Source organism: Miscanthus floridulus, chromosome 9 (genome assembly GCF_019320115.1).
Source record: "Miscanthus floridulus cultivar M001 chromosome 9, ASM1932011v1, whole genome shotgun sequence".
Lineage (NCBI taxonomy): Eukaryota > Viridiplantae > Streptophyta > Magnoliopsida > Poales > Poaceae > Miscanthus > Miscanthus floridulus.
The window spans coordinates 41,344,587-41,368,659 of NC_089588.1; the positions used below are offsets into that span (position 1 = coordinate 41,344,587).

General features: G+C 51.4%; 1 protein-coding gene across 1 annotated transcript; it reads left to right on the forward strand.

Moving 5' to 3' along the window:
• Positions 1-19,489: 19,489 nt before the first annotated feature.
• Positions 19,490-23,571, forward strand: LOC136481805 (PHD finger protein At1g33420-like). The gene is made up of 4 exons (XM_066479093.1): positions 19,490-20,026; positions 20,488-20,608; positions 21,969-22,574; positions 22,684-23,571. Exons 1-4 carry the CDS (start codon positions 19,717-19,719, stop codon positions 23,507-23,509), a joined length of 1,863 nt encoding a protein of 620 aa, XP_066335190.1. The 5' UTR covers positions 19,490-19,716; the 3' UTR covers positions 23,510-23,571.
• Positions 23,572-24,073: the final 502 nt, after the last annotated feature.

Consider the following 24,073-nt stretch of genomic DNA (forward strand, 5'->3'; position numbering starts at 1 on the left):
TTACGATTTTCACTGGCATTTTACACTAGTGGTGGCGATAGATGCCAGTAGAAATAGCTCTAGAACCGTCAGTGCTTAGCTTCACTGTACTAGTGTAAAACATTGCAACTTTCTGAACATTCAACATAATAAAAGAGGTAGTCATAGGTATAGGTTGTGTCTAGATCCAATTAGATTGCGACCCTAATGGCCTGGGCCAGCCTAGGGGCCTTGTCTCTTTCTCGTCATCATGAGATGGTAGGCTTGGACCATCGTGATACTTGATTTCTGTAACGTCAACCGATAGGATTCTCAGTGAAATCAAGAACAAAGGAATAATCACCTCTAATAGTATTTAACCCTATAATGGATGGGAAAGGAAACTCGCATCTAAGAGACTTAAATCAATCGATGCCCATAATTTAGCTGAGAGAAACATGAAAATTCGACAAATAGGACTAAAACTGCATTTGAAGTTTTGGATATATATTCTAGAACTATATAGCATGTTTGATTAACCAATAAATTTGTGACGGCAAAAATATGACCGGAAGAGTTGAAGATAAACTGAAAAATCAAATGCTTTTGAAAGGGATCAAATTTAGGATAGCTGAATAAAATTTAGTAAAAACCGTGAAAGGGCATGTAGCTTAGTGGTTACAAGAGCCTCAGTAGCACTTCAGGTCCTGGGTTCGACCCTTCGTGGGAGCGAATATTCTAGGATTTAACGGCATTGTGCTTTCGGTGGTAGGCGACGTTCCCGTCAACAACGAGGCGCCTATGGCGATGCAATTCGCAGGGCCCAGTAAAAAGTGGCTTAGGTCAGTTCCTGAGCCGGTTCTGGTAGTCTGAGGGAACTTTGAGGTTTTCTTATTTGAAACTCATCCAATCTCATGGCAAATATGTAAATTGCATGAGCAATAGGTTTCGTACTAGGATAGGAACAACCCCTCTATTTATTTATATAAGAAGAAACCTATGGTGGATTGAGATGCATCTATCCAATCAATCAAAACCAATCTACTACCTTTTTCCCCTTTCTTCTACCTCAAACTCTTCTAACCCTCTTGCAATCTAGAACATCTCTCTACAAAAATTGCTGGCATTCTAGGTGACCTTGCCGATCTAGGGCAACTCCACTGTGCTCCTCCAAAGGTGTTTCGGGCAAAGAACGAGTGTCAAATCATCCTCGATGACACATGTTCTGAGGCTGTGGTGTAGTGACACTAGTTAGCCTCGCCATTTAAATCTCCCTATCTCGATCATGTGCTGCCTAGGCGATCAAGCCCTTGCTAGTTTGTAACCGAATTTAGCGTCAACAAAAGAAAGCAAATAAATCTAGCTACTACAGTAGACGATGGTAAGCAAGATAATCCTACAGATGCAAACAATCCTAAGAACATCAACAAGCCTTCGGCCAATCAGCTTCCTGAAGCAGTGTTTTCCTACGCTAAACACTAAAAGGTCAGCCACCCTCTATTTAGTGTTTAGATGGTTCAGACGACCGACTGGTTAGTTTAAACGGTTTGGATTGAAGTAGTAAATATACATATAAAATTATAACTTTTATATAATTTTTAAGTGTAATTTGAGGCATGAACATAGTTGCATGATTTGACATAGACAATAAACAATTATACATTTAGTCATATATATAATAATAGAACATCGTTTAAATAGCACCCAAAATTTCCCCTCCACACATGCAAGCCCAGTTTCACCAGCTCAAAAAGTTCTTCTAGCACCTAAAGTTTCATGTGTTTATTGCCTAAATGACTGTTTAAACATATGTTTTGGCATTTACACCTGTTTAGCCACCAATTAATGCCATCGTTTGAAGCACTTTTTTTACTAGTTTGGCCATTTAGTTGCATCTTCTAGCATTTAATTCAATTACTAGGGCTTAAACTGTACGTGAACCCTAGATGACCGTTTAGACTTGTTTAGGCGACGCTGTCCTGAGGAGATCCACAGGATGCTGGAGGTGAGGGCAAAGGCCTGAGATGTTGCCGATCAGGAGTATGCCCTAGGATGCTTCGAGGTGGATCAATGATAGACCTGAGCATTCTGCAGACCGGGCTTGGTTTAGGTCAGGCCAAAAAAAAGCCTGGTTATTTTGGGCTAAAATAATCACGCCCATGACCGTCCCACTAGGTAGGTCGGGCTGAAAAAAAAGTCAAGTTATTTCAGGCTGAAATAATTTTTTTGCGCCGGGCTCGGGCCTAGGCGGCCTACCCACGCGGTTTAAAGTATTAAATCACTAAAATAAATATTTTGGGCCGGACTTGGGCCCAGTAAAAATTTTATGGACGGCTTGATCTATGTTTGGGCCCTATCCATTAAGTTCCATGGGCAGGCCAAAATTCGGTGGGCTCGGGCAACGGGGAGTTGTTAAGAAGATCAAATATGTCAAGTTTGACCTTTTCCTGCTACATCTTCTTGTGAGGTAAAAATTGCGGTAATGCTCTGTCCAGGACGTCCGTCCGTCCAGACAGCCCCGTTGGTGGGCCGCGATGCCCACAAGGCTTTCTTATCAGCTCCTATATCCGCTCCCCTTCAGGCACCGCAACTTCTTAAAAAATATCGCCGCAATGCCTCGAGTCGATGACTGTGCTCCGCAACCGCGCTCCGCTGCGCCTCCCACCCGACTTCCTCTCCGACACCACGCCCCGCCACATCCTGCGCTGCTTTGTGCCCCGCGCCATGCCCCATCCACCTCACTCATTGCAAAAAGAGAGGCAAGGGAGGCTTGCGCCTGGGAGGCCAACGTGCTGTGCCTTGGGTACTCTAGACCGTTGCTCTCGACGTCCCCTAACCCGAGCTTGTTGGTGACTGGAGTTCCCCACCAGGTAGCCTGTGGCTGCCGGCGACGCAGTGTTTCAAATGTTTCGGGCATTTCAGACTTATGTTTCAAGTGTTTCATCTGGATGTTGCAAAAGTAGATCTGTGATGTTTCATATGTTGCAATGACAATATACGCATGTTTCAAGCCTATGTTCAAAGTGTTTTAATTGTTTTATACGCATGTTTCAAGTGTTTTCATCTGGATGTTGCATATGCTCTTGCTATGGCTGCACACACATATTTCAAGTGTTTGTTTTTATGTGTTTTAGATGTTTCAGACTTATGTTGCAAAAGTGAATCTGGATATTGCATATGTTGTTATGGCTATACACGCATGTTTCAAGAGCATATTTCAAATGTTTCATCTGTTTGAGTTGTATGTTGCAAATGTTTCATCTTTATGTTTCAAAAGTAGATCGGTGTTGCACATGTTGCAATGCGAGCTGGTGGCTGGCAGACAGCGCCCTGTCATAGTCGCCTGGTGCTGCCGCCAGGGCACCGCCGTGGTTCATGTGCGGACACGGGATGGGCGTGGTAGGCCTGGTGCTACTGCTCGGGCACCGTCGTGGTTCACGTGCGGGCGTGGTTCCAGACGCTGGCGCGCGATGCAGGCCGGCGCGTGGCGCGGGATGCGATGCGGGCTAGCGTCGGGTGCAGGTGTGGAGCTCCAACCGGATGCATGCTGCCTCCAGAGCAGGATTTGGCCCGGGGCGAAGGGATTTGCGTGCATCGGGCGCATGTGTGGGAGCTGCGTCCGGACAGATGCCGCGTTCCGGACGTCCGGACGCTAGTCGTCCCGATAAAAATTGATCCACCTTGCCCTAGATCTGGTTTGACGCATGATGAATGCGCTAATATTCTTGCTGAACATGTTAGATTTGTCAAAACCCCGGTGTAAGAAAATCTTAGCAAATTTATGGGTATCCATAATAAAAGGGAGGGGAAAATCTGAAATTCAAATTTTTACTCATGATGCATCTATTAGTGGATCGGTCCCAGTTGTTAACCGACCTCAATATAGCATGATGCTCGACTTTTCTAAAAGACAAACGAGCTATGTATCGTCTAGCCAACCCAAATTGCCCAATTCAGTGATTGAAACCGATAAGGCCAACTGGTAGTGGGGGCCTACTACTACTTCACTTATGTTTACCTTCACACCATCGTCGGTTTCCACCACGAAAACAGATGGCAATACCGCAGCACCACATTGTCATATTATAGTCAACATTTATGTGCTTTGCAATGCATGCAAATATTTTTGTACTTCGCAACGGGAGCAAAAAATAATCTATCAAGATTGTATTTTAATTCGATACAGAATTAATTAAATATTATCTTGTTATTGCCAACATTATATTATAGATGTAATGGTCATCACAAAATAAATTATAGTTTTAAAATTTTATAGAAAGGATGAAACATGCCATTCTCGTTCTTATTTCTCATGAACGTTTGATAGTTTAATTTCTCCTAATTCTCCTACTATAATGCACCGACATATTTGCTAGTAGATATAAAAAAATCAAAATATTACCAACATACATGTACCTTTCACTGGAAGCACATAATTATAAGGATAATTATGACAAAAGGCTAATGCCACTTAGTTCTCCCCCGTTCCAAATTATAAGTAGCTTTGACATTTTTGGTGCATCTATCTTGCTATGCATCTAGGTATAATATTATCCAGATACATAGCAAAATGGGTAAACCAAAAAAGTCAAAGTGACTTATAATTTGGAACGGAGGGAGTATGAAACTTTGGTCCAGTGAAAATAAAAAAAAAACACACAAAGATACTTCTGTCGAGAAGACAAAGCTAGATACTTACATCAGCCCAAAAGAAAAACTCACTAACCATCTTGAGAAAAAGTCTAAAGAAGCCCAACTAGCATTAATGTGCCGAATCCACCTACGTAAAAAGCAGGAAAAGAAAAAAAACAATCAGGTCTATACGGACTAAACCAGTATCAACAGGCCCATGTTTATACAATTACCTAGACCAAGTTCATGGGCTACAAATTTTGACGTCAGGGCCCACCTAATACCAACATGCATGGGTTCACTGTGTTACAGTATTTACTCGCAACAAATTTAAGATGAGGAGAAATTTGATAATGGAGATGTTTGACTTATTTATCTTTAATAATGAAATCGATTAAAGATACACAGAGCCTTTCATAATAATTAGTACTCCCTCCGTTCCAAATTATAAGTCACTTTGACTTTTTTTTATATCCATTTTGCTAGATATAATATTATATCTAAATACATAGCAAAATGGATGAACTAAAAAAAATCAAAGCGACTTATAATTTCGAACGGAGGGAGTATTAGAAGACCCAAACTCCCAAAGTGAGAAGCACGATGTCGGGTACCATAAAAAGGGGTCCCCTAAGCGAGAGTCCAAGCTAATTGCTTAAACCCTTTAAAAATTAAAGCCAAGAGACAACTATTGGCTAAACCCCGGCCTCATCCGAGGCCACCTACCCTCCGCCTCGATAGAGGCCTCGCACGAGAGGCCTCGGACGGCCTACCGATTCTCCGTCTCGCCCGAGGCCGGCTCGCAAGGCCTCGGACGGGAAACCGATTCTCCGACTCGCCCGAGGCCCCGCCCAGAAGGCCTCGGACGAGCTACCGATTCTCCGCCTCGCCCGAGGCCGGCTCGGCAAACAACCCCATCGCCTCTGTCTCGGCCAATCTCCCCGACAGAACGTCACGCCCAATCAATGCAACCAACCACTCCCACGACATCAGCCGAACGACGGCTCGACACGGCGGAGTGGCCAACGAGACACAAGTCACATCGACGCCATGCCGTCCAGGACAGGACAGGGTAGGGGTTATCGGCCGCTGTGCACGGTACTGTGCCCATGACCGACGCCCACACTGCACTGTGCTACCTAACCCCTGTTCCAGGAACAACACGGTGTGGGAGGTCAAGTCTGGGCCACTATAGCCTCGGAATCAGTGTACGGGATCAACTGCTCCCTCCACGCCTCGGCAATCTACCTCAGGGTCTCGGTAACCTTGGGATTCACGCCCGCCGAGCCCCCCACGACGGCTCGGCCTCGGCACCAACTGAGCCTCGGCTCTTCACGCGGTCAACGCACAGCGGCCGGCACATCGCCCGCCTCCCACGTCGCACAGGATCGAATGTGACCGGCGCGTTGCTCCAGCACTTCAAGGGCAGGACCACTCCATCACCCATGCCGCCACAGTAACAGGCTACAGGGCTCGGACATGCCGCTTCTGTTTGCACGGCGCCACGTAGATAGCACATGTATCACCCCTATCCCCCCTTCAACTATAAAAGGAAGGGACCGAGGCTGTTTTTAGGGGGGCTGATTCTGACGCTCACACACACACACTCAGGCACCTACGAGCTCACAAGATAGACGAACACACGCTGTAACACGCACACTTCCCCGTTGCTTGAGATCAACATCTCAAGCACCTCGCACTGCTCCTCGCAGAGACCTGGGACCGGCTCCCTCTCTCGCCCTACTTGTAACCCCCTACTACGAGCATTTCGGTGCAAGGAATACAAGATCGATCTCACAGACTGGACGTAGGGCATCTATCGCCCGAACCAGTATAAACCTTGTGTCTCTTTGCATCACCATTCGGGATTAGGGACACGCAGTACATTTTTACTAGTTGGTTGAGGACCCGCCGGTCCAAAACATCGATAGTTGGCGCGCCAGGTAGGGGCCTCTGCGTGTCAGCTTCATCATCCCAACGAGTTTCGGATGGCAGACCCCGTACGACCACTGCGTCTTGGCACGGTCATCTGGTTCGGGAGCCTAGAGTTCATGTCTCTAGGATGTGAGTATGACATGGTACTCCTCACACCTCGAGCCCCACCGATCGACGACGACATCATGCACCCGTAGCCCAGGCACAGACGGTGCCCGGGCGGCCGCCCTCGTCGTGCTCGCCAAGCACGACGCGAGCGGGGCCACCCCGACACCACACGAGCTCATGGCGACCCACCGCGTTCTGCCGATGTCCCAGGCCTAGCTGTTGGCACAAGGTCCCTGGTTGGGGACCTGGCTAGCCTGAGCCTAGATATGGGCGAAACGCCGGTGGCATGCGGCGACGCCCCGTCATTCAGCTCTGCCCTACCACCTCCTGAGGGGTTGACTTTGGCGGAGCAAAGCCTAGCGATGGCACCATCCCCGTACCCCTTCGGGTTGAGAAATGCCACCGCCACCTATGCTTCCGCCTATGCCTCTACTCACGCAGAGCCCTCAGGACGCCACCAACGCTTCGCCCTCGACTTCGATACCATGACTTCGACCCACACCCACGCTGACTCCTCGGAGGAGGACGAGGCGTGGGCCGGGGCGGACTTCTCCGGACTTCGCAACCCTGAATCCATGCGCCGCTTCCTGGCCACGAGCGACTACTGCTTCGGCTACTCCGACTCTGACGACGAAGGCACTTACGACCCCACTCGCGAGTGCTTCCACATCGGACTCGGGATGTCGAGAACAGGCGATGAGGACGAGGGGCAGGCAACCGTTCCCCGCCTCGTCGGGGAGCGGGCGATGCCACACCTCCACGTGTTGTCTCGTCGGCAGCGCGGAACGAGAACCCGGCTCCCGGACAACTTCGACGCCCGGACCTAGAGCAGCTCCGTGAGCTTCAGGCCAAGGTCGAACAGGACCGACTCCTTCTGCAATAGCTTCGAGACACTCTCGAGCAGGAGCAGTGAGGTTGCGGTGATGGCGGAGGAGCTCGGTGGAGGGCCCGCGATGTTCACCACCGCATCAACGACGACAAAGGGGGTGAGCAACCCCCAATCTTCAATCGCGCTAGCTAGAACGTCATAGCTGCGGTGATACTAGTCCGAACAATGCCCGAGCCCTCTACCACGGAGGGGCGATGGGTCCACGGTGAGCTCCGCGATCTCCTCGAGACCGCGGCGGTGCTGTAGGCTGAAAGTTCCACCTCTCGATGGCGCGGTGGCGCCTCGGAACTTCCCACGGCACCACCTCGGCATGATAGGGAGGCCTCGGTTCGTCCCGAGCCCACTCGGGCACCGACACCCAATAGGGCCCCCTTGCTGCACGACCGCCTCGGTAACCGACGCGAGGCGCAGGACGACCACGAGGTGGTCGGCAGGCGACGGCGCCATGACAGCGAGGGGCCCGCCCGAGGCTACCATGTGCACCGAGGTGGCCACTACGACAGCGAGGAGGACCGCAGTCCTTCTCCTAAGCCACCCGGCCCTCGAGTCTTTAGCAGAGCTATCCGCGTTGCTCATTTCCTGGCCCGATTTCGGCAATCGGCCAACCTCACGAAGTACAGCGCGAGACCAATCCCGAACTTTGGCTGGCCGATTACCGCCTGGCTTGTTAGCTAGGCAGCGTGGACGATGACCTGCTCATCATCCGCAACCTCCCGTTGTTCCTGTCAGACTCGGCGCGAGCCTGGCTCGAACACCTCCCTCCCTCGCAGATCCACGACTGGCGTGACTTGGTAAGGGTCTTCGTTGGGAACTTTCAGGGCACATACGTGCACCCTGGGAACTCCTGGGACCTCAAGAGTTGTCGCCAGGCACCGGACGAGTCTCTCCGAGACTTCATCCGGCGCTTCTCCAAGAAATGCACCGAGTTGCCAAGCGTCGGTGACTCGGAGATTGTCCAGGCTTTCCTTTCTGGCACCACCTGCCGAGACCTGGTCCGAGAGTTGGGCCAAAATGTGCCAACCTCGACGGCCGAGCGGGACGGAGGCTCTCTCTCCCCCACCTGTGTCAGGGCCGCCTCGACATCCTCTCCTTGGGCGACTGGCTCCTTCGGGTCGGCCCTCGCCGACGCCGCGCCATGTTGCATGGCGGCTTGCGCCTCCACCACCTAGTGGGCGGTGGAGCTGGGGTTCACCTTGAGTGCCTTAAGTGGTGCCAAGGCGGGCACATCCGCAGGACGCTTCCGGCTAAAGACAAGATACTTACAGGGTTAGCATGCGACCGAAGAACGAACGGAAAATGCTGCAACTCTGCCGAAAATACGCTTACCTCGAGCGGGGCTGCAACCGCTTCGGCACGGCGATCCTCCTCTACGAAGGCGGTGGCGGCGGCGGAGGCACGGCCTCTGTATCCGCCGGTGCCGGCCGGTCCTCGACGAACCCCAGCACCCCCTCGGTCCTCTGAGGGGGCAGTTGCGTCGCCCCCACCGCCACCTTCTCCACCTCTATCGTCGAGCCCACCGAGCTGACGGCGCGCTTTCCCAACGCCTGCGCCTCGGGCGTGTCGGCCTCGGCCCTGGGGCAGGCGATCGCCGGCCCCAAGGCGTCTCCTCCTCCCCCGAGGAGCGCCGGGCTACTCGCCGACGCCCCGGGCGCCGTCTCCCCGACGTCAGGAAGATGGTCCAGGGGACCCTGCCCCACCTCGCTCTCGTCATCTCCATCCGAGGCATCCGTCGACAGTGACAGCGACGAAGACGACTCTAGAGGGAGCCGTCCTGCCTCTGCTGCCGATGGCGCTTATTCAGTCCCTCGCGTGCAAGGATCTTCCTCGTGCGCTTTGCCTCCTTGGCATCCTTCCGCTTCTTCTGTGCCTCGGCGTGCGCTCGGTTCACCGCCCGCCGCGCTGCGTCCTCGGGAACGGGCGGCGGGGAGGCTCGCACGTCCCTCATCCCCTGCCAGAACGGCAAACATGGGTAAGGGAACAAGTAACGGTGAGGAACGAGGAGGCCTCAGGGGCTGCAGTGGCGCGTGACTTACCAGGGAAAGGAACCCCCGTGACGGACACATTGCGTTGGGGGTCAGGCCACCGCTCCTCAGCTTCGCCTCCACTGTTTCCCTCACCCGACGAAGAATCTCCTCGTCGGAGAGGGCAGAGGCGGACATCCAGATGCCCTCGATTGGCTCATCCAGCCTCATCTCGAACAGGCACCGCCGCCAAGCCATCAGCGGTAGCACCCTCCAGCGGTGGAAGGCGGCCACGACCACAGCCGCCGTAAGGCAGCGGTTCCGCAGCCTCTCCAGCCCCTCCAGGAGCGGCTGCAGCTTGTGCTGATCCTCCCTTGGGATGCCATACTTTCACTTCTCCGGACAGCTCTCCACGATCCACCTGGTGTAGGGGGGAAGTCCGCCGTCGTCGTTGCAGAGGTAGAACCAGCTAGTGTACCAACGGCGATTGGTTGACGCCAGCTGGGTCGGGATGTAAAGGTGCTAACGGTCTTGGCGCACTTGGAGAGTGCAGCCGCCGGCCCTCACTGCCTTCCTCATGCCCGATGTGCCCATTGGCTTGGTGGTATGCCCTACCCAGAAAAGGCGGAGCCACAGCTCCTAGTGGGGAGCAATCCCCAGGTACCCCTCGCAGACGGCGACGAAGATGGCCGCCTGCGCAATGGAGTTGGGGTTGAAGTTGTGGAGCTCCACGCCGTAGTAGTGCAGGAGCACCCGCATGAATTGGTCTGCCGGCAAGCCAAGGCCACGCTCGTGAAAGGATGCGAAGCTCACGACGTAGCCGTCGCGTGGCCTCAGCTCTGGCTCGCCCGACAGAGCGATCCAGTCCGGCCTGTTGGGGTCGGTAACCAGACGGAGAAGGCCATCATCGACGAGCGACTATAGCGTCTCCACGGTGACGTCGGACTGATCCCAAGGGTCCACCTCAATGACAACAGCGCCGGCCATGGGTGCGACGGAGAATACGACTACGACGGTGAGCCTCTCTCGCTCTCTCTACCTCGCCTCTCTCTCCTTCTCCTCGGCGCTCTCTATTCTAGCAATGGCTCAAGGGCGGTAGGGGCAAACGCAGGCAAGGTAAGGGGGGGAGGGGCGAGGCTCATTACGTATTTATGCAGGAAGGAGGCGAAACGGGCGGGCGACGAAATCGGGAAAGTTTCCCCCAGATCCGGCACAGTTAATCCAGATTCGATTTTACCGCCCACGTACCCACCTTTTCCTCATTAATCGCGAGGACAGTTATGTCCCATCCGCTGACACAGTGCCACGTTCAACTGCTGCAGCGGCAAGCGTCGTTCTACCTCCCCGAGAAAACCACCTCAAAAGGCGCACCTGCCGTTGTCGAGCCGATGGGCGAGAGAATATTCCCCACCCGATTCCTTTCAGACGAAGGAACTGGGCACCGAGCCCGTTACGGTCCAGGGGTTCGAAGGCTGGGCCCCCGAGGGTTTCGACAGCCGCCCTAGGGCAACAGAGTTAGGGACGACTATGGGCGAGCCCATACGGGGTCAAGACCCAAGCAAGTGAAACGCTTGGGACGCCCTAAGTCATGTTCGAGACCGACAGGGAAGTCTCCGAATGGGATCCCACCGTAGGGAGGCACCGAGCCACCGGCGCCCATCGAACGGCCATGACACCCACTAGAGGAACCCTCTGGTACTCTTGGAGTGCGTCTCTAGACCGCTAGCTGACCCCTAGCGAACGGGGCATAGGCCTCCACTCGGACTTACCCGATAATAGCTCACCAGAAGAGCCACCGCTCGCGCCCATCGAGGGTAGCCTGGCATATTCCACCCCTCCTTTCGAACGAAAAGGATGCACGTGGGTCGTACAAAAAGCCAGGGGAACCCCTAATGGCCCTCTTGCTCCATGCAGAGGCTAGGGGGCTCTCCTGCAACCTTGCCAAGACCCAGCGACCCAGGCTCGCACCCGAGGGGGCTCGGCAAACAACCCCTCCTTCTGAACGAAAAGAATGCGCGAGGGTCATACGAAAAGCCAAAGGGAACTCCTGACGGTCCTCTTGCTCCGTGCAGAGGCTAGGGGGCTTTTCCTGCAAATATGCCGAGACCCCGCGACCCAGGCTCGCACCCGAGGGGGGCTCGGCAAACAAACCCTCATGCGCGAGGGGCGCACAAAAAGCTAGGGGAACTCCTGACCGCCCTCTCGCTCCGAGCAGAGGCTCAGGGGCTCTTCCTGCAACTTTGCCGAGACCCAGCGACCCAGGCTCGCACTCGAGGGGGCTCGGCAAACAACCCCTCCGTTCGAACGAAAAGGATGCACGAGGGTCGTACAAAAAGCCAGGGGTACCCCTGACCGCCCTCTCGCTCCGTGTGGAGGCTCGAGGGCTCTTTCTGCACCCAGGACGGAGACAAGCAACCCAAGCTCGCACTCGAAGACTCAGAAAAACGCGATAAAGGGCGTCGAGCCCGTTACGGTCCAGGGGTTCGAAGGCTGGGCCCCCGAGGGTTTCGACAGCCGCCCTAGGGCAACAGAGTCAGGGACAACTATGGGCGAGCCCGCGCAATGCCGAGACCCGAGCAGGCGACTGCTCGGGACGCTCTAAGTCGTGTTCGAGACCGACAGGGAAATCTCCGAATGGGATCCCACCGTAGGGAGGCACCGAGCCACTGGGGCCCAGCGAATGGCCCCAGCACCCACTAGAGAAGCCCTCTAGTACTCTTGGAGTGCGTCTCTGGACCGCTAGCCGACCCATATCGAATGGGGCACGGGCCTCCACTCGGACTTACCCGATAACAGCTCGCTGGAGGTGTCACTGCTCGCGCCCACCAAGGGTAGCATGGCACCCTCCACCCCTCCTTCCGAACGAAAAGGATGCGTGAGGGCCGCACAAAAAAGATAGGGAAACCCCAGATAGCCCTCTTGCTCCGAGCAGAGGCTCAGGGGCTCTTCCTGCAACCAAACCGAGGCCCAACGACCCGAACTCGCGCTCATGGGCTCGGCAAACGCAATAAAACTCACTGCACGACGTGAGAAAAGCCCCTGAAGGAATCAATCCATTCCTCCAGGGCCTTGGGGGCTACACCCGGCGGGTGCGCTCGCGCGCACCCACCGAGGCCTCGAGTACGAAACACCATCCCGCCGGGAGCTGCCGCAAGTCGAGTCTCGACAAAACCTCGGGGAGAGTGCTCACACTCACCCTGAGGCTCGGGGGCTACTGTCGGGTACCATAAAAAGGGGTCCCCTAAGCGAGAGTCCAAGCTAATTGCTTAAACCCTTTAAAAATTAAAGCCAAGAGACAACTATTGGCTAAACCCCGGCCTCATCCGAGGCCACCTACCCTCCGCCTCGATAGAGGCCTCGCACGAGAGGCCTCGGACGGCCTACCGATTCTCCGTCTCGCCCGAGGCCGGCTCGCAAGGCCTCGGACGGGAAAACCGATTCTACGACTCGCCCGAGGCCCCGCCCGGAAGGCCTCGGACGGGAAACCGATTCTCCGACTCGCCCGAGGCCCCGCCCGGAAGGCCTCGGACGAGCTACCGATTCTCCGCCTCGCTCGAGGCCGGCTCGGCAAACAACCCTGTCGCCTCCGCCTCGGCCAATCTCCTCGACAGAACGTCATGCCCAATCAATGCGACCAACCACTCCCACGACATCAGCCGGACGACGGCTCGACATGGCGGAGTGGCCAACGAGACACAAGTCACATCGACGCCATGCCGTCCAGGACAGGACAGGGTAGGGTTTACCAGCCGCTGTGCACGGTACTGTGCCCACGACCGGCGCCCACACTGCACTGTGCTACCTAACCCCTGTTCTAGGAACAACGCGGCGTGGGAGGTCAAGTCTGGGCCACTATAGCCTCAGAATCAGTTTACGGGATCAACTGCTCCCTCCACGCCTCGGCAATCTACCTCAGGGTCTTAGCAACCTTGGGATTCACGCCCGCCGAGCCCCCCACGACGGCTCGGCCTCGGCACCAACTGAGCCTCGGCTCTTCACGCGGTCAACGCACAGCGGCCGGCACGTCGCCCGCCTCCCACGTCGCACAGGATCGGATGTGACCGGCGCGTTGCTCCAGCACTTCAAGGGCAGGACCACTCCATCACCCATGCCGCCACAGTAACAGGCTACAGGGCTTGGACATGCCGCTTCTGTTTTCACGGCGCCACGTAGATAGCACATGTATCACCCCTGTCCCCCCTTCAACTATAAAAGGAAGGGACCGGGGCTGTTTTTAGGGGGGCTGATTCTGACGCTCACACACACACACTCAGGCACCTACGAGCTCACAAGATAGACGAACACACGCTGTAATACGCACACTTCCCCGTTGCTTGAGATCAACATCTCAAGCAACTCGCACTGCTCCTCGCAGAGACCTGGGACCGGCTCGCTCTCTCGCCCTGCTTGTAACCCCCTACTACGAGCATTTCGGTGCAAGGAATACAAGATCGATCTCACAGACTGGACTAGGGCATCTATCGCCCGAACCAGTATAAACCTTGTGTCTCTTTGCATCACCATCCGGGATTAGGGACACGCAGTACATTTTTACTAGTTGGTTGAGGACCCGCCGGTCCAAAACACCGACACACGAGCAAGAAACTTAAATAGTACGCAACATCTAGAATCCAGCCCATGCATGGCCAAAGTTTTAAAAACACATTGGCCACGTTCGCTTGGAGGAATTTTAGAGAAATCTGGGGGAATTTGTGAGAGGAAATTAGGAAAACACTGTTCCGAATAAAAAAAAAACGGATCCAGGTTTAAGAGCACGCGAACGGGGCATTGTTAAACTTCTACCCATAACTAGCAAGATGTGCATTATTGTACCCTCCAATCTTTTGGCATATCCGTAATCCGTTTCCTACAGTGTTTCTCTTCTTTCTGCATAAAGTACCTCTAATAATGGGTATCAATGAAAAAACATGCAGATGAGTATTCGTTCTTAATTAAGGGCGCATTTAGTTCTCAAAATATTTTGGGTTTGGCTACTGTTTGGCTACTGTAGCACTTTCATTTGTATTTGGTAACTAGTATCTAATTATGGACTAATTAGGTTCGAAAGTTTCGTCTCGCGATTTCTCACCTAACTGTGTAATTAGTTTTGTTTTTCGTCTACATTTAATACTCCGTACATGCATGGCAAGATTTGATGCGACCCTTTGGATTGAAAATTTTTGGAATCTAAACATGCCTTAGATCAGCAGGACCAGGACTGCAGGAGAACTACGTACCAGGAAAAAGTGCTGTTTTGGCTGCGTTTTTTTCAGTGGCAGCGGCTGCACTTGTCACTGTTGTCCACCGGAGCTATCTAAGCAAGTGTTCGGTTCCGGGACTACCTGGATTGGGTTGATTTCATTCCGTTTTTTTTTTTGTTGGGTTGATTCCATTTCTGGTTTGGTTACTGGGTTGGGGTTATCCCTCGTTTTTTGTTTGGTTGGAGGAGAATGAAATGTGGGTTGAGGTCCCTGACACGTGGAGCCCACATGTCAGCCTCCTTCCCCTTATCACGTGCTTTTCTTCTTCTCCCACGCCCCCCCAACCCTACGTGCTGTCGCCCGTACGCGGAGCAGGAGCGAGCATCCCCTCCATCCACGGGAGCTGAATCTCCGACGAGCAGTCGCCCTTCGCCCACGCCAGAGCTTCGCCTACAGCCGACCTCCAGCCGCGACTCCTACGTCCACCCGCAGGAGCTCCGCCGCTGCGCCCCCATCTCCGTCCGCGGAGCAGGATCTCCCGCGAGCACCCCCGCCATTCACGGGAGCTGGACCTCCGCCCGCTCCCGAGCTCTGCCTACAGCCGGACTCCCTCGGCGCCTGACTCATATCTCCATGGCGAGCGGCTCCCTTGGCTCGGTCTTCCCTAAGCACCCCGACGCAGGAGCGTCGCGCGCGCCCTGCGCTGGCGCGACCCCGTCCGACGCCCGACTCGGTCTTCCCCGCTCGGCCTCCGCCCCGCGCGCCCACCGCTCCCTCGCGTCATCTGGGTCCGCTCCGGTTTCTTCGATTTGGAGGGGCAGGGGGAACCCAGATCTAGGAGGAATATTCTCTTTCTTGGATGGCCCCAACCCAACAGGATGGCAAGAAAACGCAACAAAAATCGGTCCAACCCACTCTGACACAGTCGGACCTCCCATCCAAACACACGCTAACGGATGTAGCCGTTGCGGCTAACAGGCCCAAAGTTTAAGGAGGTATCAGCATGCACATTGCGCAACGGGACATGCATGCAAAGGATATTTAGCTAGGTTTGTGAAAGATCACATCATATGACTTAGCTTTGTGGCCCATCATAATCACAACTAGAATGTAGTAGTCAACTCTTGCGAGCTATTCGGTTGATGGTTTTCGCGGCTGATAAGCCGTCTGATACCGTTTTGTTGTGAGAGAAAACACTGTACTATGCCTGCTACGCCGGGCTGATAAGTTCAAGCGAGTTTGGTTGCGCTCGTATTTACCTTAATCCACGTGTATTGACTTGGATTGAGGTGTACCATGCGGGCTGATAAGTTCAAGCGAGTTTGGTTGCGCTCGTATTCACCTTAATCCACGTGTATTGACTTGGATTGAGGTGGATACGAGTGCAGACAAACAAAACCTCAGAGGATGAGAATAACAAACACGACTATTATTTCCTAAATTAATGTAGAATGTGAGAAACGAGTGGTAGAACTAAAAAACTCATGATGACTCATTTCAAAATAAGTATCATTGAACTTGTTTTCCGAACAAGATTTTCATAGGGTCTATTTAGAAATGCTCCTGCTCCATCAAAACTAGCTCTACTTCACCGATTCCACTATAGAACAGCTTCATTGTAGAGTTGCAATCCCATCTTAGAGCAGATGGACCTATTCAGACTTGTAATTACCTATCTCTAGTAACGTGAGGTTTTCCACAGGAAAAGATCTAACTTGGATGATGTTTGTGTTTGTTTTGACATTTTGTAAGCATATATGTGGATGACTATTTTTTAACCAATTGAATTAGGATGTAAAATATTAAAATTGCAAATAAATTAGTAAAAAAAGCAAAAAAAAACACATATTTTGATAAAAAAACATCTTTTTTACCCATAGACATCCATGTCCATAGATAATTAACAAAGTCAATCATTTGAGTAAAAATAATATTGTCTATAGACAACTAGAGAGTAGTTTCAATCAAATCGACATAATAAGAGCAGCTCCTATAGACTAGCTATCCTACTTGACTTTGGCAAAGTTAGAGAAACATAGGCTCTAAATGCCTCGTGAACCAGATCTCCAAAATGCCAAACTCATCGGTACACTTTTATCACTCGGTAGAAGAAGCAAGCGGGTTTCACTTGCCATCTCATCTGCCCCCCTGCTGTAAGAAAAATGGCACCTATCAAGGGTCATATGTGATTTTGGTGATGGTATGACAACATGATTATTTAGCTTATGTTGTTTGTAAGTATACAAGATGTTTAATTCAAATGAATGCAAGGACGAACTTAGACAAAGGTAATGTGAAGATCAAGTGATCAACTCCTCAAGCAAGGATATGGAGCTACTATGAAGAATTTAAAAAACATGCATGCAAGAAGTCCAAAACATCAAATAGATGAAGCCCGAACTTGAAGAAGCCGAGGAATGGAGCCAAACGGGCTCTGCTTAGGAGTACCGTAAAACTCTGATGGTGTGCCCTGGCAAAAGGCACTGAAGAATAGAGTCGTCCAGACCCAAATTGACTAGTGCATGAGAAAAACACCAGAATAGACAGGTACGTTTAGGGATGTCAATTAAACCCGTAGGTCTCAACAGATCGGGGCCCGAAATGAACGAGGGCCGGGTACGTGCGCTAAATCGCACCGGCAAGGGACTTATCAAGGCCCAAAATATAAAAAATAGCCTACATATAACTAAGTATCCATGTCCAATTTCTAACAACATGCTTGTCACCTAAGAATTAAATTTTTAATCTATTTCAAAAATTGTATAAATACATGGCACCTATGATGTAGATGACTAAATATGTGATATATAGATGACAAACTTCTTTTTTTTACAACTTTGTATAATTATTAATATAATCATGATGATATATTACTCGTTAGATCAACACGTGCTCGAAACCTGCGGGCGCGGATGCAAAATTGCGTCCACAAGGTGTGTTGAGGGCGAGGCGCTGGGCAGGTATTTGCTTCACCTGCACCACACCTGGCCCGTTGCCTTCTCCAGTTACGTTCATTCATGTTGGCAATCTCCATCCTTGTTTCCCGTGTGCGATAGATATAATAGTCGATAAACATGTTACCGATAACATGATAGATAGTTTTTTACAACTTCAGAAAAAAATTGAAAACTTAAGTTTTTGAAGAGCTATAAAAAATGGTAATGCTAGGTATGGGACGTCCATCTGCCCGGACGGTGCCGATCGTGGGCCGCAGCCAACAGCTGCTCATCCAATCGCCCTCGCCCCCAATCTTCTTAAAAAAAACTTCTTATCCCTTCCGCTTCCTCCTCTCCACCACATCGCCTTGCGGCTGTCAGTCCGCCCGTCCTGTCCCAAAACTGCTGCCGCGCGCCCCATCCGGCGCCACTCGCTCGCCCCCGTTGCAAACGCTTCTCACCCCTCCTGTCGCGAGCACTTCTCGCCCCCTCTCGTCGTGCGCGCTAGTGCTGGTGGTGCTCGCTTCGCCCGTCGCGTGCGCCACACGCCCGGCCGAGCCAAGATCGGTGCTGGTGGTGCTAGTGGCGGTGGTATGCGCCACACCGCTCGTGCTAGAGCGCCTGCCCGTCCGAGGCAAGCCCGCTGTTGGTGGCTGGTGCTCGCATGCCGCAGCTTGCTGCCAGCTTCGACCCGACAGATGGAATCGGCTGGCCTCAGCCTTCCCCTCCCCTATGTTGCATATGTATGTTTCAATTATTTTAGACGTTCCAGATGTATGTTGCAATTGTTCTATTTTGATGTTGCAAAAATAGATCGGGAGATGTTGCAGGTGTTTCAAATGCATGTTGCAAGTGTTTGTTCAAAATGTTTTATTTGTTTCCAGACGTATGTTGCAATCGTTTTTTTATTTGGATGTTGCATATATTTCACACATATGTTGCAACAGTATGTTCCAAAATATTTTAGCCGTTTCAGTCAAATCTTGCAGCAAGTGGTTTCAGTTGCAAGTTGCAAGTGCTATTTTGTTGGATGTTTCATATGTTCCACGTACATATTGCAAGTGCACGTTCCAAGTTTTTCATCTGTTTTTAGACGTATGTTGCATTCAAATTTTTTATGTTGCAGACGGGGGCGCTAAGGGCGGACAGACGGGTGCTCCGGTTGGGGGCATGTCGGGTCCCTGCTCTCGAGTGCCGCCTGCTGGAGAGAGAGGAGCAGGTCTGGGGAATGACTGGCGGGTGCAAAATACGAGGGCGGAGCGAATCCGGACGAGGGTGGGGCGCGATGGCGGGCTGGGGCACACTGCGCGGGCGTCTGGACACACGCGTCCATCCAAACGTCCGGACCCTAGCCACACCCTATAAATCCCCCCCCCCCCCCCCCCCCCCCCACCACCCCCACCCACCCACACACACAGTTTAGCTCAACACTATTTTTTTTTCTTTTTGCTAGGGTGGACTGTAGAGTTGCACTGGAAAGAAAAAGATCAACATGTGCTAAGGCCTGGCCCAGCTACACTACGGCCTCCCTCTTCTTCGTCCAGCCTCACGGCCCATCGGAGACCAGCCCAGTCCCATCGTTCCCAGTTTCTATCCCTCCCCCACCCAACAGCCACATTATTGTGCGACTTCCCAAACTAACCCAAGTCACCTAGAACCTTCCCTAAAACTTTCCATCTCAACCGTCCCGCTCCCCAGTCCCCACCGCTACTGGCTGACGTGTACGCGTACGACTCCTCCTCACTCCTGGGCCCACGCGGGCCCGCAGGGGCACATTCGTAAATCTCTCGCCACGAACCGACTCCGCCCTCCCGGGTATAAATACACGCCAGCCCCCAGTTCTCCATTCCTGATCCAAATCGCCCCAAATTCCGCCGCTCTCCCGCGCGAGATCTGTTCCGAGCCAAAATTCCAAATCCAAATCCGCGGACTCCCCGCGCGCTTCCTCTCCCGCCCCAACCCCAAATCCTGACTCCCCCGCCCGCGCCCAAACGGCCGCCGGGTGTCCTTTCAAACCCGATCGGATCTGACCCCCACCGCCCGTCCCGCGCCGCGCCAAGGGAAGCGAAAGCGACCGGATCCCGTCGGCGTCGGTCATGGCGGTGATCACCGGGCGGCCGCCGAAGCGCGTGCGGGTAACGGCGGGGCCGCGCGCGCTGGACCTGCGGGCGTTCCCGGCCGCCGGTGAGGCGCCGGCGCCGCCGCCGCGCGGGGCGTTCCGCGACTGCGTGCGGGCGTTCCTGGCGCGGTCCGCGGTGCCGGCCGACGGCGCGTGGCGGGTGGCCTTCCGCGTCGGGGACGGGGACGGGGGCGGAGAGGGAGCGGTCGTGGCCATGGAGGTGGTGGAGGAGGATGTCGCCAGGGCTGGGGCCGGGCGGATCTACTGCGAGCACTGCACCGTCGCCGGTGAGTGACCGTGCCCGGACTCTGTCCGCCGTGGCCGGGTCCATCTCTTGCTGACGGCCTCCTATTTGATAGAATTGCGGTGCCACAGTCATATCAGTAGCAGTGTGTTCACTGATTCCCGTGGCTATTTTTTCACATCGGTGAATTGGTGAAAGTAGTCGGGGTGGAGGGACGCGCTTATGCTGATCTGTCCTCTGTTTCTTGATTGTATAGATGTTTATTTATTAGTTCTCTTGTGAATCTGCTTCGCAGGGACCTCTGATTATTCTTGTAGATAAATTTAGGAGCCTTGACTCCGCACACACATGCTCTGCCTGCTACTCTGAGTTCTCCTGAATGTTTGTGCACATTTTTTCTTCTTCTACAGATGTCAATCAATAAACAAATTCTATCAAACGCAATGGTGACTGTTATGGCTGGAGAATCTCAATATCATTGCCTTTTGTCTTACAACTTAATAGGCTGGAGCAGACACCCTCTTTGTGGGAGGAGGTACCACTTCATAATTCGGAATGAATACGACGTGCACGAGTACAAAACCTGCAAGCATTGTGGGCATATGGCCCAATTGTTTGAAACGCGGTAAGCTAATCTACTTTGTGTAAAACTATCAATTGCTACTGTAGTGTAATATAAAACCAAACCCCTCAAATCACAACAATAACCCAAATAGTGAAAAAGATAGTACTGTAACAAGCAATTGTTTGATTCTAGCAACTTGAGGAACATGCACATTTCCATCAACGCAAGCCCCTACAAGCACTGATCATCTTCATCATTAATAATCAGGTGCCCGTCATGCAAAAATGGGATCTCTTATGATGATCCGGAAGATTGGGACTATAGGCAGTTGGATAATCCACGTCACTTGCTGCATGGCATTGTACATGACAATGGGTTTGGTCACCTTGTCCGGATAAATGGCAGAGAGGGTGGTTCTAGTCTTGTGACTGGGATTCAACTGATGGGTTTCTAGGATTGGCTCTGCAAATACCTCAGAGTCAGGTAAAGTCTAATAATTTCCTTTCTGCCTGACCACTAGTACACTGGGATTAAGCCCATGTTTAGTTCCAACCCAAAATCCCAAAAAGTGCTACAGTAGCCATCACATCGAATGTTTGCGGCCCGTGCATGGAGCATTAAATGTAGACGAAAAAAAAACTAATTGCACAGTTTGGTGGGAAATTGCGAGACGAACGTTTTGAGTCTAATTAGTCCATGTTTGAACATTAATTGCCAAATAAAAACGAAAGTGCTACAGTAACCCAAAATCTAAACTTCCCCCAACTAAACACGGGCTAACTCATGGACTCACATAACATGAAACAAATTTAATTTTGCTTCTCCAATTATTTTCAAGCTATGAAATGGATGGACAGTGGCAGAAAAAGAAGATTGTCTAGTGTGCTATGTTCTTGGCATAAGCAACACTAACGGTGACCAAAATATTGTGGAATATATTAGGTTGGACTTTGCTCTTGTCATAACCAGAAAACGAACTATGACATAAAAATTTGAGCATTCTTGGCTGCTTCCTTAAACCAGCTGTGTCATTCAATTGAACTGAACAAAAAAAAGTATAATACAACCAAGCACATCTTGCTTTGAACGATATAAGAACATCAGGAAAGTTCTGTTGCTAAGATATAAATAATAGAGTTGTGGACATTAGAAATAATCTTGGATACATTTTTAAAATGACCACTTTAGCAGTTCCACTGAACTATGGGAACAGAACCGAACCTAGTGTGCAATGTGCTGCACATCTGACTAGAACTGTGTACTATGAAGTATGAATTGTTTTATACACGTCACACAAAGCTATTTACAATACAGATTGAATTTGTAAAGTCAAATTCTCCTGTACTGGATTTTAGTTTTCTAGTTAATTGCAGAACAATCTCTAGGAAGTATGCAACTGACATGTAAAGCTTAATTGCAGAAAGGTCTCGTTGATGGATGTCTCTAAGAAGTATGGAACTGATTACCGGATCTTACATGCCATCACCACTGGTTATTCTTGGTATGGCCAATGGGGATTCAAACTCAGCAAAGGGAGCTTTGGAATCACATCAGAAGAATACTTAAAAGCTATAGACAACCTTTCCTCGACTCCATTATCACACTTCTTCCCCCACTCCCGATATCCTCGAAACAAGCTACAAGATACCATTTCATTCTACCAATCTCTTTCAAAGCACCCTCTCACCACAATTCGTGAACTGTTCCTCTATGTGCTGGGCCTTGCCACCAGCAAGAGATTAAATATGCACTATGGCTCAATGCATAAGGATCATTCACATACCCATGTGCAAGAGACATGGCCTGATGAGGAAATAAAACGTGCAACAGAAACTGCTATAAAAGTTCTTCGTGCTGTCGAAAAAACAAGGTGGGTGGCCATGCGAACCCTAAAGGCAGCCATGTACCATCCAATTGGTTCACCACAGCTAGTTGACTACTGCCTCAAGACCCTTGGTACCAGACCAATTGATGGAATGACAGTTGCAGTCCGATGCAACAGTGAGACAAACACCCTAGAGTACAGGTTAGTGATTAATATACCTGTTATTATTACTTATCAGTTTATTACCAGCTTTGACAATTTATCCTAATTCTTGTTTCAACAAAAAATTCTAAATAATTATTTACTGCAGGCTTATGGATGAGCCCATTTTCCAGCCCAATGTATGCATGCCAACTCAAGACCATCTTCGCCGTGACATAAAGTTCTTGCATGATGCTCTCCTCTATCCACATACAATGCATCCATACAAACCAGAAAACTGTTATGAGCATGCCAAGAGGTCTGCCATGATCCTTTTGGACTGCAAGCAATTCACGAAGCATTATGACCTGGAACAGGAGTTCTTGCCTCAAAACCCATCCATGTTGCACATGTGGTGCCAAGTAGAGCTGTTAGACCAGGTTGGTGATCCACCTTGCATCCCACCAGAGCTCCTAACTCTTCCACAGACAACAACTGTGGCTGATCTGAAGGTGGAGGTAACCAAAACATTCCGTGACATCTATCTGATGTTACAGTCTTTTGTAGCCAATCAGCTTGTTGACTGTGGAACTGCAAGTGAGTCAACTCAGCTCAAACTCTTGTTTGGAGCAAATGGAACTGTTTGCGTCCAAGGCAGGTGTGCTGGTGGTGAACGCAGGGTTGGAATTTACCGGATGGAAAGAGGTGTGGATAAATGGACGGTCAACTGCTCTTGTGGAGCCAAGGATGATGATGGTGAGAGGATGCTGTCTTGTGACTCTTGCCATGTGTGGCAGCACACTAGGTGTGCTGGGATTAGTGATTTTGATCAGGTGCCAAAGAGATATGTATGTAACTCATGTAAATTACTCCACAAGCATAAGAGCAGTGGGCCCAGGTCAGTTTATAATAGTGGCCCAAGCAAAAGATGTAAGATTGGCACAGGTGCCTTTAGCCATGTAGATGGGGAATTTTTGAGGCCTCACATTGGTTGACATGTAAATATCAATAACAGTGAGTTTATATGTGCAACGCGTTGACATGGGAAGACAACTAAAGTCCACTCTACACGTTGAATGAGCCACATTTGCTAATTAACTCTCTTGTGCTTTCGTCCTTGCTTCACACAAAAGAATTGATCTAGAGTTAACAGCCTCCTAGGTTTAGGTTTTTAAGTTGGTCTAGTGTTCGTTCCGTTTCTGGTATGGGACTAAACCAGGAATACTAGTACCTCATTGCTATAGCGTCGTGAATTTGGTCTGGCCCAACTAGCTCAATGGGCTGGGTCTCACATCCCTGACCCGGGAAGACGGCTAAGGCCTACTCTACACGTTGAATGAGCCACACCTGCTAATTAATTCTCTTGCGCTTTCGTCCTCGCTTCACGCAAAAAGATCGATCCGGAGTTAACCTTCTAGGTCCAGGCTTTTAAGCTGGTCTAGCGTTCGTTCCGTTTCTGGTATGGGACTAAACCGGGAATACTAGTACCTCATCGCTAGTGTCATGAATTTGGTCCGGCTCAACTGGCCCAATGGGCCGGGTCTCACAATATGACATGC

Bases quoted from the DNA above. Each gene is read 5' to 3' on its own strand.
- LOC136481805 (XM_066479093.1), top strand. From the start codon at position 19,717: ATGGCGGTGATCACCGGGCGGCCGCCGAAGCGCGTGCGGGTAACGGCG. The intron at 20,027-20,487 runs GTGAGTGACCGT...ACAACTTAATAG, and splicing joins CGAGCACTGCACCGTCGCCG to GCTGGAGCAGACACCCTCTT. The intron at 22,575-22,683 runs GTTAGTGATTAA...TATTTACTGCAG, and splicing joins ACAAACACCCTAGAGTACAG to GCTTATGGATGAGCCCATTT.